This window comes from Vitis riparia, chromosome 11, assembly GCF_004353265.1.
Source record: "Vitis riparia cultivar Riparia Gloire de Montpellier isolate 1030 chromosome 11, EGFV_Vit.rip_1.0, whole genome shotgun sequence".
NCBI classification, from domain to species: Eukaryota; Viridiplantae; Streptophyta; class Magnoliopsida; order Vitales; family Vitaceae; genus Vitis; species Vitis riparia.
Window position 1 is genome coordinate 5,012,747 of NC_048441.1, and position 27,369 is coordinate 5,040,115.

The 27,369-nt window shown below is 35.9% G+C and overlaps 1 protein-coding gene across 1 annotated transcript; it reads left to right on the plus strand.

The window, feature by feature from the left end:
- The first annotated feature begins 13,121 nt into the window (after positions 1–13,121).
- Positions 13,122–13,622, plus strand: LOC117925409. Its single transcript, XM_034844410.1, has one exon. The coding sequence runs from the start codon at positions 13,122–13,124 to the stop codon at positions 13,620–13,622; it is 501 nt and encodes a 166-aa protein (XP_034700301.1).
- The last annotated feature ends 13,747 nt before the right edge of the window (positions 13,623–27,369 follow it).

Sequence of the window (27,369 nt, forward strand, 5' to 3'; positions counted from 1 at the left end):
AGGTAAGAGGTTTTAGTACAAGTACAAGAAAAATTCACCTAATCATATGTCAGAGAAGTGTTTAGTTGAGGGTTGCCCTTGGAAGATAAAAACTTACGTTGTAGAGGGGAATAAAATCTTGCGAGTTCATACTTACCAAGTTAATTATAATCATATAGCTTAAGATGAGTGTTCATCTCAGGCGAGAGTTAGTTCAAAGAGAGACATCGTTCTTATGGAAGATGTCTTTAGAACAACTCTAGATTATCTTTTCCAATTGCAGTTGATAACACTAAGCCCAGCTATAGTTGATGTCTTGGTTGATGTAATAAGGTATGCGTTTTCTTTGACATGTGATATACTATTCTATGCAAGCATTCCAATTTCTTCTCCTTTCTCTAATTTCTTTACTTACACTATGTGCCCGTATAATTCTAATGTACATCGGAGAAAGTTTAGAGTGTGTTTAACTGTATGATTTAAAAACAATTTTCTTTTCTTAAAAAACAAAATGTTATTTTTAAAAATTCCTAACAATGTTTGGTCGTTTTTCTCTACAAACAATTTTAAAAAACAAAAGTGAAATAAAGAACAATTTCTAAAGAATAAGTAGGAGTTATTTTCACCGGTTTTTTAAAAAAAAATAGGAAAACATATAAATTTTTTAAAACAAATAAAATTGAACATGATATCATCCTCTTTCATTCTCCATGATTTAATACAATATCAAAAATTTTAAAATATGATCTTCCTTTAAATTCAAGTACTTTTCTAAAATTTTTTAACTTCTCTAAAAACATTTATTAAGTAAATAAATTTCAAATCAAATTGTACTTGATACATAAAAATTATTAATTTTTAAAAATAATTTGAAACTCAAAAATCGATTTAATTAATACTAAAAAGTCATGAAACTCAATAATATTATAAGATCATAGACCAACATTTATTTTAAATGTATGGGTAACTTTAAAAAAAAAATTATTAGACAAATAAACTCTAGATTAAGCAAGATTAATCCGTTGAATTCACTAATAAGTCTAGTAATTTTTAAAAATAATTTAAAACTCAAAATAGTGAACCAATTAATACCAGTATGGACAAAAATTAGTGTATAACAACTTTATTGTTTCTCTTTTACTTGGAATCATTATTTTATGATTTTTTTTTCACTAAATAAATGGATTTCAAATTAAACAAGACTTAATGCGTTTGATTCATTAACAAGGTTAGTAATTTTTAAAAATAACTTAAAACTCAAATACTTATCCAATCAATACCAGGAATTTATGGACAAAAAGTGGTTTATTACGACTTTATTGTTTCTCTTTTACATAGAATCTTTAGTTTTTTTCCATTTTTTAAATTGGACAAATGAATTCTAAATAAAACAAAACTTAATCATTGGATTTATTAACGAATCTAATAATTTTTACAAATAACTAAAACTCAAATAATGATCCAATCAATACCAAAAATTTATGGACAAAAATTGGTTTAAAATGATTGTAATTTTTCTTCAACATAAAATAATTATTTTCTAATTTTTTTTAACAAGTCAAATAAACTCCAAATTAAATAAAACTTAATGTGTTGGATTTATTAATGAGATTACTATTTTTTAAAAATAATTTGAAACTCAAATAATAAACTTATTAATACTAGAAATTTGGATTCATTAACAAGTTAACTAATTTTTAAAAACAAATTGAAACTCAAATAATAAACTCATTAACCCTAGAATTTTATGGATACAAATTGGTTTATAATAGCTCTATTATTATTATTTTGCATATAATTATATTTTTATAAATTTTTTTCAATATAAAAATGACATTCAAATCAAGTGACACTTTGTATTGAATTTATTAATGAGTTTAACAATTTTTAAAAATAATTTGAAACTAAAAAAATATATCTAATCATTAAAAAAAAAAAAATCAAAATCAATATTTTATGAATTATAACTTTACTATTTCTGCTATACATACAAATATATATTTTGAATTTAGGTAAATAAATTATAAATTAAGTAAGACATAATTAATAATTCAATTTTTTTAAATGAATTTTTTAATTTTTAAGAATAATTTTGAATTAAAAAAAACTAATCTAATTAATTGCATATTAAATAAAAACTATCTAGAATATTATTTTTGTAATTCAATACTAAATATGTACATGATAACATGACTCATTTACATGTTAAAAAAGTTAAATATGATTCAATATTCATTTTAAATAAAATATTGTTAAATTTTATTATTTTAAATTATTATTATTTATTTTTAACCAAAAAAATTTATGACGATGTTAATATCCTTATGTTTCCAACATACACTAAAAAAACATTTTTTTTATAAAAAAAAATATAATTTATGATTTCATTATAATATTATTATTCATATTTTACTATAAAATTTTTAATTTTTTTATTTTTAATTATAAAACCATTTTTTATTTTTAATAAAACTTGAATTAAATTTAGTTTATATTATATAAATTGAATTTTCAATGTTTTTACAAAGCTTAAAAAAAAAAAACAAATTTTCCAAAATAGTTTTTTTTTAAAAAAAAAAAAATCTATTTTTAAAAACAACTTGCTAAACACCCTTGTTTTTATAAAACACTAAAAAAACTATTTTTTGTTCTTCAACTTAAAAACAAATTTCAGAAAACATTAATTGTGGAGATAAAAAACCACGGGGTCTAAGATCTCAATTCTAAATTCATTATATGAGACCAAGTCACATAAATTTACTTGACTACTTTTCCTAAAAACTTACTCTTTAGAACTTACAACTTAATCCACATTTATAATGCAACAATCTTCAATTGCTTTAGTGAATACACCTCAGCCTAGCTAAAGGGATGGAAGTCTTCAAACAACCCAAGATTCAACGCTTTGAATCCTTCTTGAGAGATTAGGAATGGTATGACAAGTTAGGCTAAACCTCTCGATGAATATCATTGCAAGTGTCCAACCCTAAAATGATTATAATAGGGTTTATATAGGCCTCCAAACCCTAGGAAATCAGTATCCTAAAGTTTCCAAATTCAATATGCATGATTATCTAAAAAAATATTCAACCTTATTCTAGCAAATTCTGCACAAGCGCTCAAGTGCATTTACCAACTGCTCGAGCACCTCGGTCACTTGAACGCTAGATAAGTGCTTGAGCAATCCCGAAACTTGAGTGTTGTTTCCATTGCTCAAGCAACCTTGACTTTTTCAAAATAGTAATTTAAGCTTTTTAAATTGAATAAAAAATACCAATCCACTTTTAACTCATTGACCAACTAACTTGCCACTATCCAAACTTTTTTCAAAGAGAGACTCAAGCTGCTGTTCAGGGAAAAATCAGTCCGTGTTTTGGAAACAATTCATGCTGCTATTCGAGGTAAAAATCAGTCCGGTTTTGGAAGAGATTCAGGCTACTGTTTAGGGTAAAATCAGTCCAATTTTTTTAGGCGATTTTGGTTGCTGTTCGAGGTGAAATCAGTTCGATTTTTTAGGCGATTCAGGATATTGTTCAGGGTAAAAATCAGTACGATTTTTGGAAAAGACTCAGGCTGCTGTTTGGGGAAAAATCAGTTCGTGTTTTGGAGGCAATTCAGGCTGCTATTCGGGGTAAAAATCAGTATGGTTTTAGAAAAGATTCAGGTTGCTGTTCAGGATGAAATCAGTCCATGTTTTTGAAGAGATTCAGGCTAGTGTTTTGGAATAGATTCAAGCTACTGTTTGGGGTGAAATCAGTCCATGTTTTGAAAGAGATTTGGGTTGTTGTTTGGGGTGAAATCAGTCTGTGTTTTGGAAGAGATTCAGGCTAGTGTTCGAGGTGAAACTAGTCCATGTTTTGGAAGAGATTCAGGCTGCTGGATTTCTCTTTCTCCATGTTACACAGCCACGGACAGTTCACCTAGATTGCCACTCATCTAGTCTTCATCCGCACAGCTGCCACTTTGAGAAAAACACAATCCACGTCACTGCTCGGAAAGGTAAGTTGGAATTCTGTTCTATTTAAATCTTGATTTATTACATAAAAAAAAGTGTTGATCATCATTGGGTTGAGGCTTCGATTTACTGTGTCAGTTTGATAGAGTTTGGTTGGCTTAGTTTCAGTTTCGAATTTGTTAGATTAAATTGGAGAGGTTTGAGATTAAATCGAAAAAGTTTGGGTCTAGTATAGTTTCAGTTTTGGCCCTATTCATGTACATGTGTTTTTTAGAATGTTGATAAATTTTATTTTGGGTGCTTCCATTTAATCCTTAAGATTTTCGGAATTTTAAAATTTCATTTTTGTAAAATCCTTGACATGTCATTAAATTGATAAATTGTTGATCTGATTGGTTCCTATTAATTACTAAATTATAATTATGGGTTTTAGATAAAATCTATGCCATATTCTCAATTGTTTTTTTTTTTTTTTTTGTTAGTTCGGATAATTTTATTCAATCCCTGAGTTTTAGATTATTTTGTTCTAAATTTAATCCACACAGTTGCCTTAGTTGTTAATGTTCTTAATTGGCTCATGTCTTTAATATCTTATGTTCTTTTTTTTTTTTTTTAATTCAAGTGATGTCTTAAGGATTAATTTATTAGTTTGATTTATTCTCGCCAATTGTTAAGGTTGTCTATAATTTTAATTTTAGCCAAAAATCCATAATTATTAAGTTATTTAGAATTTTTGTCTCAATTAAAATCTAGACCTATTCTAAGTTATTAAGTTGCTACTTCGATCTACCTTGCTATTATTTAGTGTTTAGAATTTCAGTTTTAGTTAAATCCTTGCATGTTCAAGTTGATAATTTTATTTAGTTTGATTGGTTCTTATTTAATTCCTTACTTTCCAAAGTTTAATACATAATTGTTGATGTTGGCTTCCTTATATTTGATTGAATTGTTAGTTTTTTTATCTTTGACACTTATTTTATAGGCACCTTAGGGAATTCTTGAGTTTGAACTTTCTTTTAGAAAATGTTTTCTTTATTAAATTGACATTTTGAGTCGAATCAAATTTTCTTTTTCCATCATAAGTTTGGCTCCTTGATCCCAAATGAAAGGTAGCCAAAAAGAGGACCCAATTTAGTTTTTCTCTTATTTTCAAAACCCTCTCAAGTTAGAAATCAAAAATCTCTATTTTGTGTCTATTTATGGGATTTAACAAACCATTGGGTCCTTTTTTTTTTACTTCCCTTAAATTCATTTTCAAAAGCATGTAAATCACCAATAGAAGGTTTTAGAAAACATTCATTCTAGCTTTAGGCAAAGAACACCCTTTCTATTAAAATAATGTAACTAATTTCATTTAAGTTGCATTTCTCCTTTTTTAGTTTTTCAAAAATTTGGTTTTTATCCACTTAGGTTTGGACTTGTGCTCTCAAACTAATAGGGATACAGGTAAAACTTACGGAAATTGAATGGGGACTTGATGGAACCCCTACATAAGAAATTTTTTCAAAACTCTTCCTTGTTGCCAGTTTTCATTCAACCACTGACCCTTTAGATTTAAAATTCGTTTTAGCAACTTTAGAATGTTTTTTAAAAAAATTTGAAACTTGTATGATTTTCCTCGCTTCTTGAACTTGAATTTAAAATTTCGTTTGAGTTAGAAAGCAATTCTAGAATAGAAGATATAAACGAGTCTTTAGGGGGGCTCAGTTTTCATCCAATTCTGGACACCCAGGATCTTTTTGCAAAAATAAAATATCATATGACTTTCTAAATTTGATTAAATATTTTTCCTTAATTCTAGGGTTCTTGAAATTGATATTAGATATATAAAATATTTAAAAATGTGCCTTTTTGAGGGAGATATGATTTTTTAAATTCGTACCTACGGTGCATGATTGAATCTTGATATCTAATTAGTTGGAGCATTTTAAAAATATTTTTTAGTACTATCCGACCTTGAATTTATTTTTCCCAGTTATATAGACACCTTGAACAATGTATGTGATTTTTTGTACGATTTTATGTGATGTATTATTATTCAAAAAAAAATTGTTTATGCATGCCATTATTTTTTTTACCTAATCTAGACCTTTTGAAACTTTTGGGTGTCTTTGCTACAATTTGACATTTGAATGAGTGTTTGGATTTTGGTATCTTGTTCTAGATGTGTAGGAGTTGTTTCCAGAATTTTTTTGTGATTAAATTCCACTCCAAGTCATTTTTTAGAAATTATTTTTGTGATGCTCCCTTTACTATATGCATGTTAATGACTCAATACTTGCTTGAATTGTTATTATTTTTGGAGTCATTTGATTTATCTTAGCTCGATTTTGGCTTTGGCACTGTATATTAGACATAATAAAGGTGTTATATAATATATACTTGTCCTAACCACTCTAGCCTTTTTTTTTAGGAATCTTATAAATTATGCATGTTATCCAAGTATGCTCTCTATCACTACTTTTCGGGATTCCATGAACATGCATGTTGTTGTGAGCTTTATTTATGCTTGATGTGATCCTTAGGTGCTTAGATGTATGCTTGATTCGCTATAATTAAATACATATTGTATGTTATATTTCTATATTAACTCTGATGTTTTATGATAGCGCTTGAGAAGCAGTTCGAGTATGCATCCTAATTCTCATTTATTATGATTTGATCTTGTTTGGCATGCTATTTTTTTTTAAATCACCTTAGTCTACCTAGTTATCTTCAATTAATTGTCACATTTCCCTCAACTTACCAGTAGAGACCTTTGTAGGGCTTAGAAGGGTGCTACATTTTAGAGGTACCTTCCCAATAGGTAACTTGATCCCCAGACTTAGACTGGGTTTTTCAAAGACATGCTTTTCCAAAAACTATGGAGTCACTTCTTTAGGGTTTCTTTCTTGTTTTATTTGCCCTTTTAAAATAAAATAAAATAAAATAAATGGTGACTCCGACTTTTTCGAAACTAATTTTTCACCAAAATAAAAAGTGAGCCTCGTCGATTGAGTGGGGACGCATGTGAAAGATGCGAGTCCACAAATTAGCGACTCCACTGGGGATTTGAGGATCAAGCTTGAACACTAGTTGAGGAAAAAATGGCTTTTAATTGGTCGATTAGAGGGTACCTTCTTATTAAGACAAGGTGATCTGATCTGCTTGCTTGTTTGGGTTGCTATCTTAACATGTTTGATTACCTTGAATGATCACTTGATTGTTTGCTCACTTCAGCATGATTCACTCTCACATATGCTAGATAGGACTTTGTTTGTATGATACCTACCTGCTTGGTATGACTGCTTGTTGCATGAAAACCCTTGCTCCTGCATGATTGTATGATTGCTTGTCTCTGTTTAACTTCTCACTTTAGATCTTAGGTTTTTCGAATGCACCCACATCCTTCACTATGCACTTTAGCATATCCCTGAGCATTGAGAGATGAGAGAGCCTTTGCCATTAAGAAACCCCTTGGGAACGCGAGGAAGTGCATGTGTGGAGGTGATGACCACCTTGCATGGAAGCACCCAGTTTCCTTGGAGGTATGCAGAGGGTTGCATACCGCCAGAGGGTACGATTACTTCTACTAGGGATCCTTTAACCCACCCATTTTATTTTATGGAGTCATCTCAACCTTGTAGGTTAGCCTAGACCCAATTAGGATTTCATTCTTACATGTGAGTACATCTGTGGACCTTCAGAGCTGCCTAAGTTACAGTGGGTTCAGTTACCCTCTTCATAGTCTCATTTTGGTATGATCAGATACAAGTATCAGTTTGAGTATACATGGGTTGTATGCTTGATTACCTTTTAGTCGGTTTCTACAAAGCTACTCCTGTATAGCGTCTCACCCAGTGTTTCCATGTTTATAGGAGTATTTTCGTGCCAAATCTGGATTCACCTTCGTGGACTAGAGTTAGAGGCAGATTGACTAGAGCATCAGATCATCTAGACCAAAGAGTATATCAAAGAGATATGGACTCATAGTAGTCATTGTTGACCAGTTTGCCGCGGCCATGGCTTCGATTCAAGAGGCTATAGCCAACCTCGACCAGAGGATAGATGGGCAGCAGACCCAACAGATTCCGCCTCAGGATAGCATACAGTATTACCCTACTGTACCATCACCACCTCCACTCAATCAGTTGGCTCCATACCCTGCACCGTATGTTTTGCATAGTCAGACTGATGTTACTCCACTTCCTGTTGTAGTGCCCATTCCAGCCTTAGAGGATGCACATGCTCGTATGGATAAACTCGAGCAGAGGATGAGACATATGAGGGTTTCAGATGGAGCTATCAGTTGGGATGATTTTGATGGAGCATCGGTGGCCAGTTTACCGGCCCAGTTTAAGATGCCAGAGATTGAGAGGTATATGAGCATAGGTTGCCCTAAGATTCATTTAAGGCTATACAGTAGTGTGATGAGGGCCCATGAGTTGGATGAGGCCTACTTGATCATGTTTTTCCCCATGTCCTTAAGTGGTACAGCATAACGTTGGTTTGCTTCCTTAGATGTCTCACACCGTAGGACTTGGGATGATTTGGCCTAAGAGTTTTTTAGACAGTTTGCGTTTAATACTGTCATTGACATCTCGAGAAGAGAGCTAGAGACTTTAAGACAAGGACCAAAGGAGTCGGTGACTTCGTTTATTTCCCGATGGAGGAAGAAGATTACACAGATTATTGATCGTCCTTTAGAGAATGACCATATTAGTATGATTTTAAAGAGCTTACAGCCTAGATTTGCCAAACATTTGATGGGATTTCCTCATATGGATTTTGGATCCTTGGTACAGGCTCTGTATGGTATAGAGGAGGGCATTGCTAAAGGATTGTGGCCCGAGTCTTCCCCTTCTGACTCAAAGGGGAAGAAGCCCTCAGGAGGATAGAGACCAGAAGATGTGGGTACTATCAGTTCAATAGGATCGAGATCTCCTAGGTGCTATCAGACATTTGGGTAGACTTCAAGAGCCTATTACCCACAGCGTTATGTTTAGTATAGACCGGCCAGGCCCATGGCTCCTACATACTTGCACTCGACCCCAGAGCTTATTTTTGTTGCACATGTCTCAAAGAGACCTCCTACTTTATACACTCGGCCTCGAGCCCCATAGACTACTATTCCTTTTGCATAGAGGCTGACAGGACAGTTCTCCCAGCTAGGTATGCCTTTGAGTCGAGCTTTCCAAAAGTTCATGGAGGGTGGTTTGTTGACTCAATTGGCTCCTAGGCCTGTACCCTAGCCTGTGCCACCGCGCTTCAGGATGGATATGCATTGTTCCTACCATCAAGGTCTAGGGCATGACACGAATCATTGCTCCACCTTGAGACATGCTATACAAGACTTTATAGATCAAGGTCTGGTTAACTTGAGGCAGTCAAGTGTAACCACGAACCTTCTACCGACTCACAATATGCATGCAGTGCCACCACCCCCGGGCGGTATCCATCGCATAGATTTTATAGAGGATGACAACATACACATGATGAGTTGGGATGATGGATTGCCAAAGTCAATTGTTTTGGATGATGGTTATGAGGTTGACACAGTGGGTTCTCAGACTTCTACTCTATTCAGTTTGATTTCAGATTGGGTACCATTTGAGTTGACCCCTACTGCACCTTTGGCTACGGCACATCAGGGCCCATCAGTCTCATTTATCTTGCGACTAGATGATAATGATTCAGAGGGGAGAGATGTACAGATTGTGACCCACAGCGGGAAAGTAGCTCAGCCCCCACCTCTAGTAGCTAGACCATTTGATGGTGCAGTTTCTCATGAGGAGGTCAGGAGAGAGGATGATGAGCTACTAAGGTAGTTACAAAGTACACAAGTCCGCATATCTATTTGGAGTTTGCTAGCATCTTCTAATACTCATAGAGATGCATTGATTCGGGCTTTGAGCCAGATCCGTGTGGAGACCACCATTACCACGGAGGGGTTGATTCATATGATGACGGCCGATAGGGCCACATGTATTATGTTTTCAGATGATGACTTTTCACCAGAGGGTTCAGACCATACACTCCCTCTATATATTATAGTTGGTTGTTCAAGCCACAGAGTTCCATCCATCATGTTGGACAATGGCTCGACCTTGAACGTCTGCCCATTGGCTACTGCTATTACCCTTGGTTATGCACCTTAAGTCTTTGGTCCCTCTACACTGACGGTCAGAGCATATGACAGTACTAAGAGGGAGGTCATGGTTACTTTGATGATAGAGTTGTTGATTGGTCAGGTTATATTCCCCATACTATTCCAAGTTTTGAGGATTCACACATCCTTTAACTTGCTTCTGGGTCGACCATGGATTCATAGTGTCGGGGCTATTCCATCTTCCCTTAATTAGAATGTGAAGTTTATACATGACAGGCAGTACATCATAGTATAGTCTCCTAGAGATATGTTTGCCTCTTCCAAGCCGGTACTTCAGATCAATCATAGTGAGGATAACCTATTTCTGACCTGGTTTACATTTGATGAAGTGCAGACTCTTGAGGTTGAGGACTTCTGCAGAGATTTCATAGCTATGTCATTTGATAAGCACAACAGTACAGTGGTACTCGACATGATGAAGGGTATGCCTTTTATGTCTAAATTGGGGTTGAGACGACGTCAGCACGGACCCATGGATTTTGTGGCTACTATCGATCATGATACACCATTTAGGCTTGGGTTTATTCCTATAGAGGCTGACTATAGATAGATGGCATGACTGCACAAAGAGAGAATGAGAGTCCGCTTGGCTTGCACACCATTCGATTATCCTAGTCATCCTTATAGGATGAGTTTGGCAAACTACTTCATTAGAGGATCAGAGGTTCATCCATATGTGGGAGATTTTGGCGTTGTGACTGATATAGAGAAAGTGGATGAGCTTCAACATCAGTTTCACCATTTGCAGTTAGGAGATGAGACTTCTGGCACACCAATTTCAGTGATGATTGCTCTTTCGTCAGTAGATTGAGCCAGCTTCTTATCTTTGTGCTTTCTAAAGGAGACTATTGATTGTGGAGTAGATGTTGAGCCTATTAGGCTAATTGATGGAGTTGTTCCTCGTGATGAGTATCAGGATGAGATGGATATGACGAGTGTGAGTCAGATCGTCAAAAGGGTTCAGTCTGAGTCTGCTTCACCATTCAACCTATTCGGGTTGTCTGCTATCGAGGTTGCTGAGGAGATCCGGACAATCCTTGCTCTAGAGCTTATGGAGGATGTCGCAGTTGGTGATGATTTGTTTGAGGACACTTTTAGCTCTATTGAGGAAGCGTCCGACTTTGTGGACCCACCTCTCTCATTTGACATTTTATCGATATTTATTTCTCGTCCTGACAATGTTTATGATTCCACATCTATGGATTTGAGTGTTTTTTAGTATGTGTCTGTCTCTTGTGATAGTATTTGTATATCTGCACCCTACTCACTCACTCCACAGATACTTGATATAGATGATGAGATCGCACAACCTGATTCAGATAGAGACTCTTTTGATCATGGCTCAGATCTCATAGATGAGAGAGTTTCACCTGCTATAGGGGATGTTGAGACTGTTGATTTTGGCATAGAGGATCAGCCTAGAGAGTTGAAGATTGGTTCACCCCTGTCTACAGATGAGAATGATGGACTTATTCATTTACTCAAGTCATACTTGGATGTTTTTGCATGGTCTTATGAGGACATGCCGAGTCTTAATCCCTCTATAGTCTAGAACCATTTGCCTATTTTACCACATGTCAGACCAGTTAAGTAGAAATTAAGGCGATTGCACCCACGTTGGAGTCTACAAGTGAAAGAGGAAATTCAGAAACAACTCAATGTTGGATTTATATCAGTGGTTGAGTATACAGAATGGTTGGCTAATGTCATCCATGTTCCCAAAAATGATGGCAAAGTTAAAGTTTGTGTTAATTTCAAAGACCTTAATAAAGTCAACCCTAAGGATGACTTTCCTCTCCCACATATTGATTTACTGGTTGATAGCAGTGCGGGCCATTCGATGTTGTCTTTCATGGATGGATTTTCGGGGTATAATCAGATTTTGATGGCCTTAGAGGATATGGAGAAGACAATCTTCATTACCGAGTGGGGTACCTACTGTTACAAAGTTATGTCATTTAGGTTGAAGAATGCAAGTGATACTTATCAAAGAGTCGCTAGCTCTTTGTTTCATGACATGATGCATAAAGATGTGGAAGTTTATGTGGATGATATGATTGTGAAATCTCGAGGTAGAGCAGATCACCTAGCGGCTCTAGAGTGATTCTTTGAGAGGATTTGGAAATTTAGGTTGAGGTTAAACCCCAAGAAATGCACTTTTCAAGTGACTTCTGGGAAATTATTGGGGCATATGGTCAGTGAGCGGGGTATAGAGGTTGACCTAGATAAGATCAAAGTCATATTTGGCATGCCTGTGTCGAGGACTGAAAAAGAGATCAAAGGTTTTTTGGGCAGGTTACAGTACATCAATCGTTTCATAGCCAGATTGACAAACATATGGAGCCCATTTTTCGTCTTTTGAGAAAGAATCGACCAACAGTTTGGAATGATGATTGCTAGATTGAATTTGAGAATATCAAGGAGTACTTGTTTTCTCCTCCTATTTTAGTGCCTCCTATGTTGGGACGTCCACTTCTTTTATATTTGTCAGTTTCAGACATGACCTTGGGATGTATGCTAGCTGAGCTTGATGATTCAGCGAGCGAGCGAGCTATTTACTATCTGAGTAAGAGGATGCTGGAGTATGAGATGAGATATGTTATGATTGAGTACCTCTACTTAGCGTTAGTTTAGGCCACCAGGAGATTGAGGCATTACATGACCGAGTATTCAGTGTGTTTGATTTCTCAACTAGATCCGTTGAGGTATTTGTTTGACAAACCCGCATTGACTGGTAGATTGATGAGATGGCTCGTACTTTTGACAGAGTTTGATATTCAGTATGTTTCTCAAAAGTCTATTAAGGGAAGCATTGTTGCCGATCACTTAGCCTCATTACCGATATCTGAGGGTAGACTAGTTGATGATGATTTCCCAGATGAGGAGTTCATTGTTATGACTAGCTTCTCAAGTTGGTGTATGTACTTTGATGGTGTAGTTACCCAATCAGGGTTTGGGATAGGCGTTTTGCTGATATTCCCCCAGGGTGATCATATTCCAAGGTCAGTTCGTTTGGTGTTCTCTGATTGACATCCCGCTATGAACAACATAGTTGAGTATGAAGCTTGTATCCTTGGTCTAGAGACTACATTGGAGATGGGCATTAGACAGATTGAGGTATTCGGTGACTCCAATTTGGTACTCAGACATATTCAGGGTGATTGGAGGACTAGGGACGTAAAGCTTAGGTCATATCATGCTTATTTAGAGTTACTAGTTGGAAGATTTGATGACTTGAGATACACACATCTACCTAGAGTGCAAAACCAATTTGTTGATGTCTTAGCTACCTTAGCTTCTTCTGTAGACATTCCGACTGTTGTGGTTATACGTCCATTGCTGATTGAGTCGAGGTTTGCACCTGTTTACTATTGTTTGATTGGAGAGACAAAGGTTCAGGATGATCTACCTTGGTATCATGACATTTATCAGCTTCTTAGATCTAACACATACCCAGAGGTTGCCACAGCCAAGGATCGGAGGGCATTGAGGCAGTTGGCCACTAGATTTGTGATTTGTGGAGATACTCTATATAGGTGATTGACTGGTATTATGCTTTTATTATGTTTAGATCAAGCCTCTGCAGATTGAGTGATGAGAAAGGTTCATGTGGGAGTTTATGGTCCACACATGGGAGGACACATGCTGGTCAGTAAGATTATGAGGACATGTTACTTCTGGTTGACTATGGAGACAGATTGTTGTAAGTTTGTTCAGAGACACCCACAATGCCAGATTCATGGTGATCTCATTCATGCACCGTCATCAGAGTTACACACTTTGACCTTGCCATGGCCATTTTCAGTATGGGGTATTGATATTATTAGGAAGATTTCACTTAAATCTTCCAATGGTCATGAGTTTATCCTAGTTGCCATAGATTATTTCACCAAGTGGGTGGAAGCTGCATCATATGCAAGGTTGACATCTGCTAGAGTTGCCAGTTTCATTATATCACACATCATCTGTTGTTATGAGTTGCCACATGAGTTGATTTCCGACAGAGGGGTACACTTTCAAGTTGAGGTTAACACTTTGTTGCAGAAGTATGACATCCAACATCATAGATCTTCTGCATACAGGCCACAGACTAATGGGGCAGTAGAGGCCACAAATAAGAACATTAAGAAGATTTTGAGGAAGATGGTTGAAACTTTTCGAGATTGGTTAGAGAAACTCTCTTTTGCATTGTGGGCATACTGTACCTCTTTTCGCACCTCTACAGAGCTACACCTTATTCTCTAATGTATGGTATAGAAGTTGTTTTGCTAGTTGAAACGAAGATGGGTTCAATGAGAGTAGCTCTTGAGCAACAGATTTATGAGACAAAGTGAGCTTAGACTAGATTTAATCAGGTTAACCTTTTAGATGAAAAGAGATTGAGAGCAGCAGATCATGTTCAGGCATACCAAAGAAAAATGACCCGTGCCTTCAGGAAACGGGTTAAGCCTAGACCATTACAGAAAGGAGATTTGGTTTTGAGGATTCTCAAAGGCTTAGTTGGAGACCCTAGAGGGAAGTTCAAACCTAGTTGGAGTGAGCCTTATGTTATTCGAGAGTTGACTTCAGAAGGGACTACATGGTTGACTGACTTAGATGGAAATCAATTTTCAGAGCCTACCAATGTGGACCAACTGAAGAAGTATTACGTTTGAGACTATGGTCGCAGGATCGGTGGCCATCATTTCGGTTAGCCTTACACTTTATCATCCTTATTTATATATTAGACCGTTGCTAGCCCATCGAGCCTCACGTGGTATGTTATAGCCTTTTCTTTTCTATAGCCCTGTGTAGACCCTCAATTTTGTCACTTGCCACTTGCATGTATCTTAGGGGTGTCATCCGCATCCAATTTCTGCATGTCACAACCATGGAGCCCTTATTGGGCTTAATCGGTTTTCGGACCTCACATGAGTTCATTTATGGTTCGATTTAGTGAGAGCGTTTGGTCCATTATGAAATGTCGTTGTGGCCAATTCATTGGTTCATATCATGCTACAGGTCAGGAGTTAGGGTGTCTATAAGGAATTCAGTTCAGAAAAGCTCGCTGAAGTTCATCCAAGTCGGCAGCACTCTGGCTTGTTTTAGTCATTTCTCCCTCATCCGAGCTGGGAATTGCACATCGTTTGTTTTGTTGAATTCCTTATTCCTCGAGGGATATTCTGTTAAAATTTGAGAATTTTTCTCAACTGGCTCGACCAGTTGGTTTTTGGCATTCTTGGCACCATATGCCCATTTGGATACACCTTGCCCAGTAGGTATACTCCTAGGTCACTTAGCACATTTTCTTCAATCACTTGGACACCTCCTTGATTTAGTTTCCACTTAAAACACCTAAATCACTTAGATATTTTTTATGGGCTTAATTCCCTATGATTAAATTCTTGATTGATGGATTTTTTTAGATTCGGTGAGTTTTTAGCTTGATCTTTTTATTTAGATTACTCAAGAGGAATTTTCGATGTTTAATTGTATCAGCTTGATATTTTATTTATTTTTTTATTTTTTATTTGTGTTTTAGTTTAATATTTAGATTATTGTTATGTGCGCGTGGTATTTATTTATTTTTCCTACTTTATTTATTTATTCATCCACTTATTTATTTTCAGAAAATTGCAGGTGATTGGAGATATTATATTATTATTATTATTAGTACTAGTATTATTAGTTTTTTCTATTATTATCAATATTATTATTATTCTTATTATTATTATAATCATTATTATTATTTTTTATCATTATCTTTGTTATTCTTATTATCATTATTATTTATTTATATTATGCTTTTACTATGTCATTTTATTTTCACTTTGTATAAAAGCTTTATTTACTTTTTAAAAAAAAAAATAGAAAAGGAGAGTCGATGGACTGCATAGGAAGGAAAAAAAAAGAGATATTTGATGGAAAAATTAAAAATGAAAATTGATACCAAGGAAGTCTAATGAGAATGCATGAGAAAAGAGGCTGTTTCTTTTGGAAAGAAAAATAATGAGTGGAAGAAGGAATGTTGAAAAGAGAGAAAGGGAGGTTTCCGAGGGGTCTTCTCGGCATGGGAAAGAGATGGAGATTTTTTCAAAAAGGGAGATGAGACGTTTTGGGATGCAAAAGAAGAGTCTGGGGACTGGAAAAGAAACGAAGAAGAAAAAAGAGAAAAAAGGGAAAAGAGGGAGAGAAGAAATGGGAGGTTTGAAGAAGAGGAAAGCTCACTAGTTTTGGGATTCTTGAGAAATATACGTCGGTCTACATCAACTTAGAGGTAAGTTACTCAGTGTGAAAATCTCTACTCCTTTCTACGTTTCCTTTATTTAATATTACTAATATTTGTTTGTATGATTGGGGTGGCCATTAGAGGTCACATGTTGCTGTTGATTTTGGATGCTTCATGGTTTCTTTATAGTGACTAACCATTGCTTCTCTGCTCATGTTCAAGAATGATCCAACTTAGTTTTAACCTCTCTATGGTGTTTGGAAAATTTTCTTACTCACCAACATCTAAGCCCATTCATTGAAGCATGATGAAACATGGTTTTTCTTATTCATTTTGCTTCCTACTTTTGTACTATTTTTTTATTGTTTTCTCTCGATTCCCAATGTTTGCATTTTCTTGAGCATGGGATTAGGGAGAGAGGTGTCTCAGAGAAATGTGTTATTGGTCCCAGAGACTGTGTTGGAAGATTATAGTTTTGGGTGGACTTCGTTTTTTTATTATTGTGCCATTTTGATCACTATCGATGTTGTGCTAAGAATGCCAAGAAGGGGTTTTTCCATTTCTTTTTTTTACTATCCAGTAGGAACCGTTTTGCCTTCATGAGAAGGAAGCTATGTGTTCAGGGCTTTTGTTCCTTCCATGGCTCTACTGCCTCCACCTTCACCACACAATCATCACTACAGCCCGCATGCTCACCTACAACTCGCCCGCACAGCCACTCATGCAGCCCGCACATTCTCACACTCACCACACCATCCTCATATGCACCCCACGACCAGCATATAGCCATCCCACGTCCCACATCATCACCATGTAGTCCATGCATCCTCACGGCCATCCCCTACCTCACCACAACCTCCATGGATCACCCACACCCCCTTTATGTAGGCCATGACCTCCACGGATCACCTACACCTCACCACAACTCTCACAGCCACTGCACACTCTCCACATGCAGTCCTCACGCACCCACAGTCCACCATAAAGCTCATGACAGCCACCCCACCACCCATAGCTCATCACAAGCTACCCATGACCTTCACAACTCATCCATACCATCACCATGCAGCTCATGCAACCTCACAGCTCCTTCACACCACCATATCCATTTTTTCATCTTCCATACCCACCAAACCTATTTCTCTCTCTACCTCCTCCACTGTTCAGTCTTCATGAAACTCATCTCCCATACAGCCCACAACTCACCCATTGTGCAACCCACACTACCACATACAACCCCGCACCCTACCATGACCACCCGTATAGGTCGCACCTCATCCTCACATGCATTCACGACTTCCACACCCTCACCTACAGCCCACACACATAGCCTAAAGCCTCCATATGCAGCCCACATGCAGCTTAGAAACACCCCACTGCCCATATGCAGCCCAAGGTCTCCAAACGGCCACCAAATGCAATCCACATATGGCTTAAAGCCACTCCACAGTTCACATGAAGCTTAAGGTCTCCAAATAGCACCAAATACATCTCACCACAACTCCTCTCATACGTACACCTCTCTCATTCAGCTCATATACCTCACATGCACAACCCCCATGCAACTTAACTTTTAAAATATCATTTCCCACATTTCCAATTTTCCACATGCAACTTAACTTTTGAAATATCATTTCCCACATTTCCAATTTTCCAAATTCTCAACTTAACATTTCCAAAATCTTACAAGTTTCCCAAAAATTCAAAAAATTCCGGATTCATTTTTTTAAAAATTCTCATACCCAAGTTTCTAAAAATTCGAAAAGTTCCGGATTCATTTTTTAAAAATTCCCGAACACCAAGTTTCCGAAAATTCAAAAAATTCCAGAATCCTTTTTTAAAATTCCCATACCAAAGTTTCCAAAAATTCAAAAAATTCTGGATTCATTTTTTTTAAATTCTCGTACACCAAGTTTCCGAAAATTCGAAAAGTTCCGGATTCATTTTTTAAAAATTCCCGTACACCAAGTTTCGGAAAATTCGAAAATTTTCGGATTCATTTTTTTAAAATTCTCGTACCAAAGTTTCCGAAAATTCGAAAAGTTCTGGATTCATTTTTTTAAAATTCTCATACCCTAAGTTTCTGAAAATTCGAAAAATTCTGGATTCATTTTTTTAAAATTTCCGTACCCAAGTTTCTGAAAATTCGAAAAGTTCCGAATTCATTTTTTAAAAAATTCCCGTACCAAAGTTTCCTAAAATTCGAAAAAATTTCGGATTCATTTTTTAAAAATTCTTGTACCAAAGTTTCCAAAAATTCATAAAGTTCCGAATTCATTTTCTTTAAATTCCCATACACCAAGTTTCCAAATATTCGTAAAGTTCTGGATTCATTTTTTAAAATTCTCGTACACCTAGTTTCCAAAAATTCGTAAGATTCCGGATTCATTTTTTTAAAATTCCAAAATCTTCCAAGTTTCCGAAAATTCGTAAAATTCTAGATTCATTTTTTTAAAATTCATGGAAACTAAGTTTCTGAAAATTCGAAAAGTTCTAGATTCATTTTTTTTAAAGTTCCCATACCCAAAGTTTTCGAAAACTCGAAAAATTCCAAATTCATTTTTAAAAAAATTCTCATACCCAAAATTTCCAAATCTCCAAGTTCCGAATTCAATTTTTAAAATTCCCATTCCTGAATTTTTCAAAATGTCACAAAGTTCTGGATTCAATTTTTAGGATTCCCGTTCCCAAATTTTTCAAGGTGTCACGAAATTTCCAAAAGTTTTGAAAATTTTGGATTTAATTCTTTCGTGTCATTTCCAAAAATTTCTAAAGTTTCGAAAATTCCGGATTTGTTTTTTTAGTATCATTTCTGAAAAATCTCTAAAGTTTCGAAAATTCCGGATTTATTTTTTTATTATTTTTTTTTAGCGTCAATTTCCAAAAGTTTCAAAAATTCCGGATTTGTTTTTTTTAATGTCAATTCCGAAAATTTTCTAAAGTTTTGAAAATTCTGAATTTAATTTTTTAGCGTCAATTTCCAAAAGTTTTGAAAATTCCATATTTATTTTTTTAGTGTCAATTTCCAAAAATTTCCAAAAGTTTCGAAAATTCCGGATTTATTTTTTTAGTGTCAATTTCCAAAAATTTCCAAAAGTTTTGAAAAGTCCGAATTTGTTTTTTTTTTTTTTTTTTTTTTTTAGTGTCAACAATTTCAAAAGTTTCAAAAAGTCCGTATTTATTTTTTTAGTGTCAATTGCCAAAAGTTTTGAAAAGTCCAAATTTATTTTTTTTATCATCCATTTCCAAAAATTTCCAAAGTTTACAAAATTCCGGTTATTAGGGAATGAAGTTCAAACGGGAAAGATATTAGACCTCAACTGAAAACCAGTGCAATTGGAGTAACTAAATTTTAGCCACATAGTCTAGAGTCATGGCTGCATTTAGTGACCATTGGGTAGAGCCTAGAGATTACATATTACATATATATAGTTTGGTCATGGCTGAAAATTTTAGTAAATTTGGAATTAGTTTCAAAAAGTCCGTATTTATTTTTTTAGTGTCAATTGCCAAAAGTTTTGAAAAGTCCAAATTTATTTTTTTTATCATCCATTTCCAAAAATTTCCAAAGTTTCCAAAATTCCGATTATTAGGGAATGAAGTTCAAACGGGAAAGATATTAGACCTCAACTGAAAACCAGTGCAATTGGAGTAACTAAATTTTAGCCACATAGTCTAGAGTCATGGCTGCATTTAGTGACCATTGGGTAGAGCCTAGAAATTACATATTACATATATATAGTTTGGTTATGGCTGAAAATTTTAGTAAATTTGGAATTCGCATATATGTGTGCTTGTGCTTCTTGACTAACCCTTTCTTGCAGCACACGGCTAGGGGCCTCAGGTATACAACTTTGTTCTGGTTATTAATTTCCTATGTTTGCCGAATACCGACTAGAATCGCAAGTCTTGTCATTCATGTAGCCCTAGAGGGAAATTGATTGATTTTCGACCCGTATGCTCCAATGTACCCAATTCACTAGTAGAGATCGGATTCCTGGCCTAGAGGGGTGCTACCTCGTATGAGGTGCCTTCCTGATAGGTAACCTGATCCCTGGACCCAGAAATCTAGTTTCGCGGGTCGCTTTTTCCTAATTGGAGTCATTGAGGGGTTTTTATTCTTACTTAATTTTCCCCATTTCAATAATAAAAATAAAAAGTAAGTGGCGACTCCAAACGAAAACTGTTCCTAATCGGGATGGATTTTCTAAAACTCGAAAACCTTTTTTCTCCTCATCCAGTTCATTTGTTTTAATTCGTGAGTCGCGTCGGTCGGTGGATCTAGGGAGGGTCCACACCCTACTTATTATTTCTACACCCGAGTTGGGGCCTTTTGATGTATAGTCATGCTTTGCTAGGAAAGTCTCATGAGCTTTGGACTTATAGGCTTATCTTTCTCACCTTTTCTAGTACTACCTCACCACCTCATTTGTTACGTTCCACTATTTTCACATTTTCATCTCTATCTTAGCTTTCATTATTGGTCGTTACACTTCATATTCTCTTCACTGGGAATGTTGATTCTTCACATATTGATGCATATAGGGTAGTCGTATCACTCTCTTCATTCCATCATCTGGCATTGATTCGAAGACTTTAGCTTGAGAGGTAGTCTCATGGGATAGGGTTTTGTGTGTTCATCAGTGATTTGAGAGATTTTATTCACTCCTTTTAGTTTCTCATTGGAGTACGATTTATTGATGACTAGGATATGCGCAAAAAAAAACACAATGATGTGTTTGTACTTGATATCCTATTCCATAGAGCATGTGTTGTTATTTGAGGTTTGTTTACTAGGTTTATCATTGAGGGTTTGTGCGAGTTTTCCATGAAGACTTTTTCACTCCTTGAGTCACTTTCATTATGCTATTTGAGGGATGAAAGTTTTTCATGAGATTTTTTTTTTTTTTTTTTTTTTTTTTGAGTTTTGTGAGATCTCTTGTTTCCAGGATCAGAGTTGTTGCACTTTATAGGTATGAGAGTTGGGTAACCTTTCATTAAGGTCTCCAAATCAGTGTCATCTTTACTACTCCATCATGAGTGATACGATTTACCTTGTTGTACTGATATGCGTTGCTCATTATTCCTTTTTACTTTCTCACTACCTTGATTTGATTTTCCATCACTTCTTTCCCACTATTTATTCCTTTTTTCATGACATTCCAACACCTGTATACTTTCTCGATTCGACCCCTTTCTTCACATCATTTACATCACTTGTTGATGGTTTGACCACTTTTCATCCTTTCTCGTTTCACCATCGATATTCCCATCGACCCCTTTTAAGTTCACACACTCATGAGATTTTCCTATGCATTGTACATTATACATGAGGGTATAGGTTTGATCATTGGGTATTTGATCCTAGTTTTCTTTTGTTTCTTTGCCTTCTCACCCTGGCCTACATTACGTCCCTTGTCTTAAGACCACCCTGAGGCCATGAGATCAAACGTTATCTTTGACAGTCTTCACTTGAACAGATTTTTGTAGATTGGTTGAAGTATAGTTGTTACTATGTTTTCTCTTATGGGAGATACTTTTGGAAGCATTTGGTTGCTCTCTCTTGTTGGGCATATCGATGTTTGATGGATTTTCGAGTTTGGAGATAGTCCATTGATGATATTGGATTCATCCTTTTGTTGTGCATCAGATATCCACACTAGGGTATATTTCCCCTTTGCTCTGAGATCCTTAGTCGTGGTTGGGTTGTGTGGCTATCCTTGATCTTGATCATTGAGTTGTTTAAATGATGTTATCAGGAGATTGATTAATGTTGACAGATGTTTGGTTGACGACGTCATATTCTTTATTGTGTACTAGATATCCATACTGGGATATATATATCCCCTTTCCTCGATGAGATTGTGCATAGATGGATGATTATTGTTGGTTGTTTACCTTATGATTTCAACATTAGTTATCCATACTGGGGCATATTCCCCTCTCCTCGATGAGATTGTGTTTGGGCAGTGGTACAAGGATGGATGATTAGTGTTGGTTGTTTACCTCACGACTTCGACATCATACATTATACTGGGGCATATTCTCCTCTCCTTGATGAGATTTTGTTTGCGCGGTGGTATGACGATGGATAATTAGTGTTGTTTATTTACCTCATAACCTTGACATCAGATCTTATATTGGGGCATATTTCCCCATTTTCTTTGAGTATCCTTGAGATTGGGACAACGGCCAGCTTAGTTTTAGATTGAGTACTAGTATGGGGCTTCCGATGATTGACTGTATCAGGACCTCCCTACATGGATTTGTTGAAATAGAGATGGATCACATCAGGTTTCACCCGAGAAGTATGGGTGGATCTTTTAGTCATATGCTCATGAGATAGATTTCTTTTGTCATTGATTACCTTGCAGATTGGGTTATCCAGATGAGCAGTATTTTTTGTGCACTTTGAGATGTGCTTTTAGATGAGTTGCGACACTCTAAGATTTAAATTTTGAGGTTTGTCGCCAGAGTTGCTTGTGAGACATAGAGAGTTCTTTCAGTTCAGATTTTTCATAAGTTTGTCATGATGCATTGGTTTTTAACTCATTGATTTCAACGGATGATTAGTTTATTGGTTGTTTCAACAGTGTCAACACCTTGGATACTGGGGCATATTTCTCTTCCTAAGTTCAGTAGTCCGACCCTCGATATTTTGAGCATATGGCTTTGAGCCCTTTTGCTTCCTATCCATTTTCAAGTTGGTCTTCATTTCTTTTTCATTTAGAGCCAAGAGCTCTCGACCTAGAGTCATTTATTTTTTATTTCGAGCCCAGAGTTCTCGACCCAGAGTCGTTTTTCATTTATGACCCAAAGTCATTTATTTTCCATTTAGAGCCTAGAGCTCTCGACCTAGAGTCATTTTTCATTTATGACCTAGAGTCAATTCTTTTCCATTTAGAGCCTAGAACTCTCGACCTAGAGTCGTTTTTCATTTATGACCTAGAGTCATTTATTTTTCATTTAGAGCCCAAAGCTCTCGACCCAGAGTCGTTTTTCATTTATGACCCAGAGTCATTTATTTTTCATTTAGAGCCCAAAGCTCTCGACCCAGAGTCGTTTTTCATTTATGACCCAAAGTCATTTCTTTTTCATTTCGAGCCTAGAGCTCTCAACCCAAAGTCCTTTCTCATTTATGGCCCAGAGTCATTTTTTTTTCCATTTAGAGCCTAGAGCTCTCAACCTAGAGTCGTTTTTCATTTATGACCTAGAGTCAATTCTTTTCCATTTTGAGCCTAGAGCTCTCAACCTGAAATCGATTTTCATTTATGACCCAAAGTATTTTTTTTTTTTTTTTCATTTAGAGCCCAAAGCTCTCGACCTAGAGTCATTTTTCATTTATGACCCAAAGTCATTTCTTTTCCATTTAGAGCCCAGAGCTCTCGACCTAGAGTCGTTTTTCATTTATGACCCAAAGTCATTTATTTTTCATTTCGAGCCGAGAGTTCTCAACCCAAAGTCGTTTTTCATTTATGATCCAAAGTCATTTCTTTTCCATTTAGAGCCTAGAGCTCTCAGCCCAGAGTCATTTTTCATTTATGACCTAGAGTCGATTTTCATTTATGACCCAAAGTCATTTCTTTTTCATTTAGAGCCCAAAGTTCTCGACCTAGAGTCGTTTTTCATTTATGACCCAAAGTAATTTCTTTTTCATTTAAAGCTCGGAGTTCTCGACCTAGATTCAATTTTCATTTATGACCCAGAGTAATTTCTTTTCCATATAAAGCCCAGAGCTCTCGACCCAGAGTCCTTTTTCATTTATGACCTAGAGTCATTTTTTTTTCATTTGAAACCTAGAGCTCATGACCTAAAGTCGTTTTTCTCATTTATGACCCAGAGTCATTTCTTTTCCATTTGGAGCCCAGAGCTCATGACCTAGAGTAGTTTTTCTCATCTATGACCCACAGTCATTATTTTCCACATAGAGCACATAGAGTTGTTCCATCTTTGTGATTGCAACCCCGTGTTTCGAGCTTACTCTCGTCATGTGCTAGAAAAAAATCTCTGGTCCTTTTCTTTTAGTTCTTCAGTATAGTTCACTTCATTCAGATCATTATTCATATTTTTACTCACATTCCCTACACTCGTGATCTCTACTGAAGAGGAGCATATTTGTAGACCCTCCATATTGTTCCCCTAGCACATGTCCTATTAGGTCTTTGTTCAATACTTTACAGCAATTTCCTAGTGGCCCATTACTACTCGTGTAGCCTATCTTTTCTAAGCCACCTTGGAGACTTTGGTTGAGGGATTTACCTAACCTCATTGTGACTCTTGGCAGCCTTATTTAGACTAGATCACTTAGGCACCTTAGACCCACTTAGGCACCTTAAGTCCATTTAGGCACCCTAGGCCCATTTAGATACCCTAGGCCCAATTAGGCACACTTGGCCCATTAGGCACTCTAGGCCCACTTAGGCACCTTAGACCCATTAGGCACCACCCTAGGCCCACTTAGGCACCTTAGGCCCATTAGGCGCCACCCTAGGCCCACTTAGGCACCTTAGGCCCATTAGGCACCACTTTAGGCCCACTTAAGCACCCTAGGCCCATTTAGGCACCACCCTAGGCCCACTTAGGCACCCTAGGCCCATTTAGGCACCTTAGGTCCGTTAGGCACCACCCTAGGCCCACTTAGGCACCTTAGGCCCATTAGACACCACCCTAGGCTCACTTAGGCCCACTTAGGCACCCTAGGCCCATTCAGATTTTTTTTTGCATGGATGCATGGTTTGCATGGCTTGCATGGCTCGTATGGCTTGCATGTGCTTGATTTTTTTTTTTATCTCTCTCTATTTATTAGTTTTATTCTTTTATTTATTTATTTTTAGAAAATTGCATGAGCTTAATGATTATATTAATTTTGTTTATATTTGTCTATTTATTAATTTATTTTGATAGAAAGTTGCTTAAGTGGGTAATTCATTTTAGTTTTGCATGTGATCTATGTTTTTAATTTCGTTTAAAATTGCATATTTTGGATTTTTTTTTTAATTCTTAGTTACACATTTTTTTTTTTTTATTCTAACCCTTAGTTTTCTTTTATTTGTATTTTTATTTCCCTTTTGTTATTTTTATTATTGGTTTTGCATAGGATTCCACGTGCTACATATGGGAAAGAAATGGAGCATGCATGGGAAATGAAGGGATCATTTTGGAAAAGAAAATTGGGACAACCGGCTGGTGATTGGAGAGAGAGAGGAAGAGAGAAAAGAAAAACTCACCAGAAAAGGAAGATGGAGCGTGAGTGAGTGAGATTGAGTTGAAAAAGAAAATGGTGGTCTGAAAGAAAAAGGAAAATACACCATTAAGGGAAGGTTTGTAGTTGCACGTAAGGAAACGTTGACAAACACGCATCCAGAAAGGAAGTACGGGGCAGCACCAAAACGAGAAGAAGATTGACAGCAAAAGAAAAGATAGGATGAGCAGTCGGCTACATGAATGGAATGAAATGAGAAGAAAATGAAATATGTGAGAGGAAAAGGTAAGAGGGTTGACTACTTTTTTTCTTTCTTTTTTTTTGGGAGGGAGGAATCACGTTGGTCTAAAAAAAGATATTAAAAGAAAGAAAAAAAGAGAATGAGTCCGCGTGAAAGAGAGGGCATAAAAAGATTTTTTGAGAGGTGAGGTTGCATTTTTCAAAGAGAGACTCAGACTACTATTCGGGGAAAAATCAGTCAGTGTTTTGGAGGCAATTCAGGCTGTTGTTCGAGGTAAAAATTAGTTCGATTTTGGAAGAGATTCAGGCTACTGTTTAGGGTAGAATCAGTCCGATTTTTTTAGGCTATTCGGGCTGCTGTTCAGGGTAAAATCAGTACGATTTTGGAAGAGATTTGGGCTGCTGTTCGGGGTAAAATCAGTCTATTTTTTTAAGGCGATTTCGACTGCTGTTCAGGGTAAAAATCAGTACAGTTTGAAGAGATTCGGGGTGAAATTAGTCCATGTTTTCGAAGAGATTCAGGCTAGTATTCGGGGAAAAATTAGTCCGTGTTTTGGAAGAGATTTAGGTTGTTGTTCGGGGTGAAATTAGTCCAAGTTTTGAAAGATTCGAGCAACTGTTTAGGGTGAAATCAGTCTGTATTTTGGAAGAGATTCAGGCTAGTGTTCGGAGTGAAACTAGTCCGTGTTTTGGAAGAGATTCAGGCTATTGGGTTTCTCTTTCTCCATGTTATATAGCCACTAACAATTCACCTAGATTGTCACTCATCCAGTCTTCATCCTCACAGCTGCCACTTTGAGAAAGACACAATCCACGCCATTGCTCGGAAAGGTAAGTTGGAATTCTGTTCTATTTAAACATTGATTTATTACATAAAAAAAAAATGTGTTGATCGTCATTAGGTTGAGGCTTCGATTTATTGTGTCAGTTTGATAGAGTTTGGCTGGCTTAGTTTCAGTTTTGAATTTGTTAGATTAAATTGGAGAGGTTTGAGTTTAAATTGAAAAAGTTTGGGTCTAGGTTAGTTTCGATTTTGGCCCCATTCATCTACATGTGTTATTTAGAATGTTGATAAATTTTATTTTGGGTGCTTCCATTTAATTCTTAAGATTTTCGAAATTTTAAATTTTCATTTTTGTAAAATCCTTGACATGTCATTAAATTGATAAATTGTTGATCTGATTGGTTCCTATTAATTACTAAATTATAATTATGGGTTTTAGATAAAATCCATGCCATATTCTCAATTGTTTTTTTTTTTTTTTGTTAGTTTGGATAATTTTATTCAATCCCTGAGTTTTAGATTATTCTGTTCTAAATTTAATCCACACAGTTGCCTTAGTTGTTAATGTTCTTAATTGGCTCATGTCTTTAATATCTTATGTTCTTTTTTTTTTTTTTTAATTCAAGTGATGTCTTAAGGATTAATTTATTAGTTTGATTTATTCTCGCCAATTGTTAAGGTTGTCTATAACTTTAATTTTAGCCAAAAATCCATAATTATTAAGTTATTTAGAATTTTTGTCTCAGTTAAAATCTAGACCTATTCTAAGTTATTAAGTTGCTACTTCGATCTACCTTGCTATTATTTAGTGTTTAGAATTTCAGTTTTAGTTAAATCCTTGCATGTTCAAGTT

Bases quoted from the DNA above. Each gene is read 5' to 3' on its own strand.
- LOC117925409 (XM_034844410.1), top strand. From the start codon at position 13,122: ATGAACAACATAGTTGAGTATGAAGCTTGTATCCTTGGTCTAGAGACT.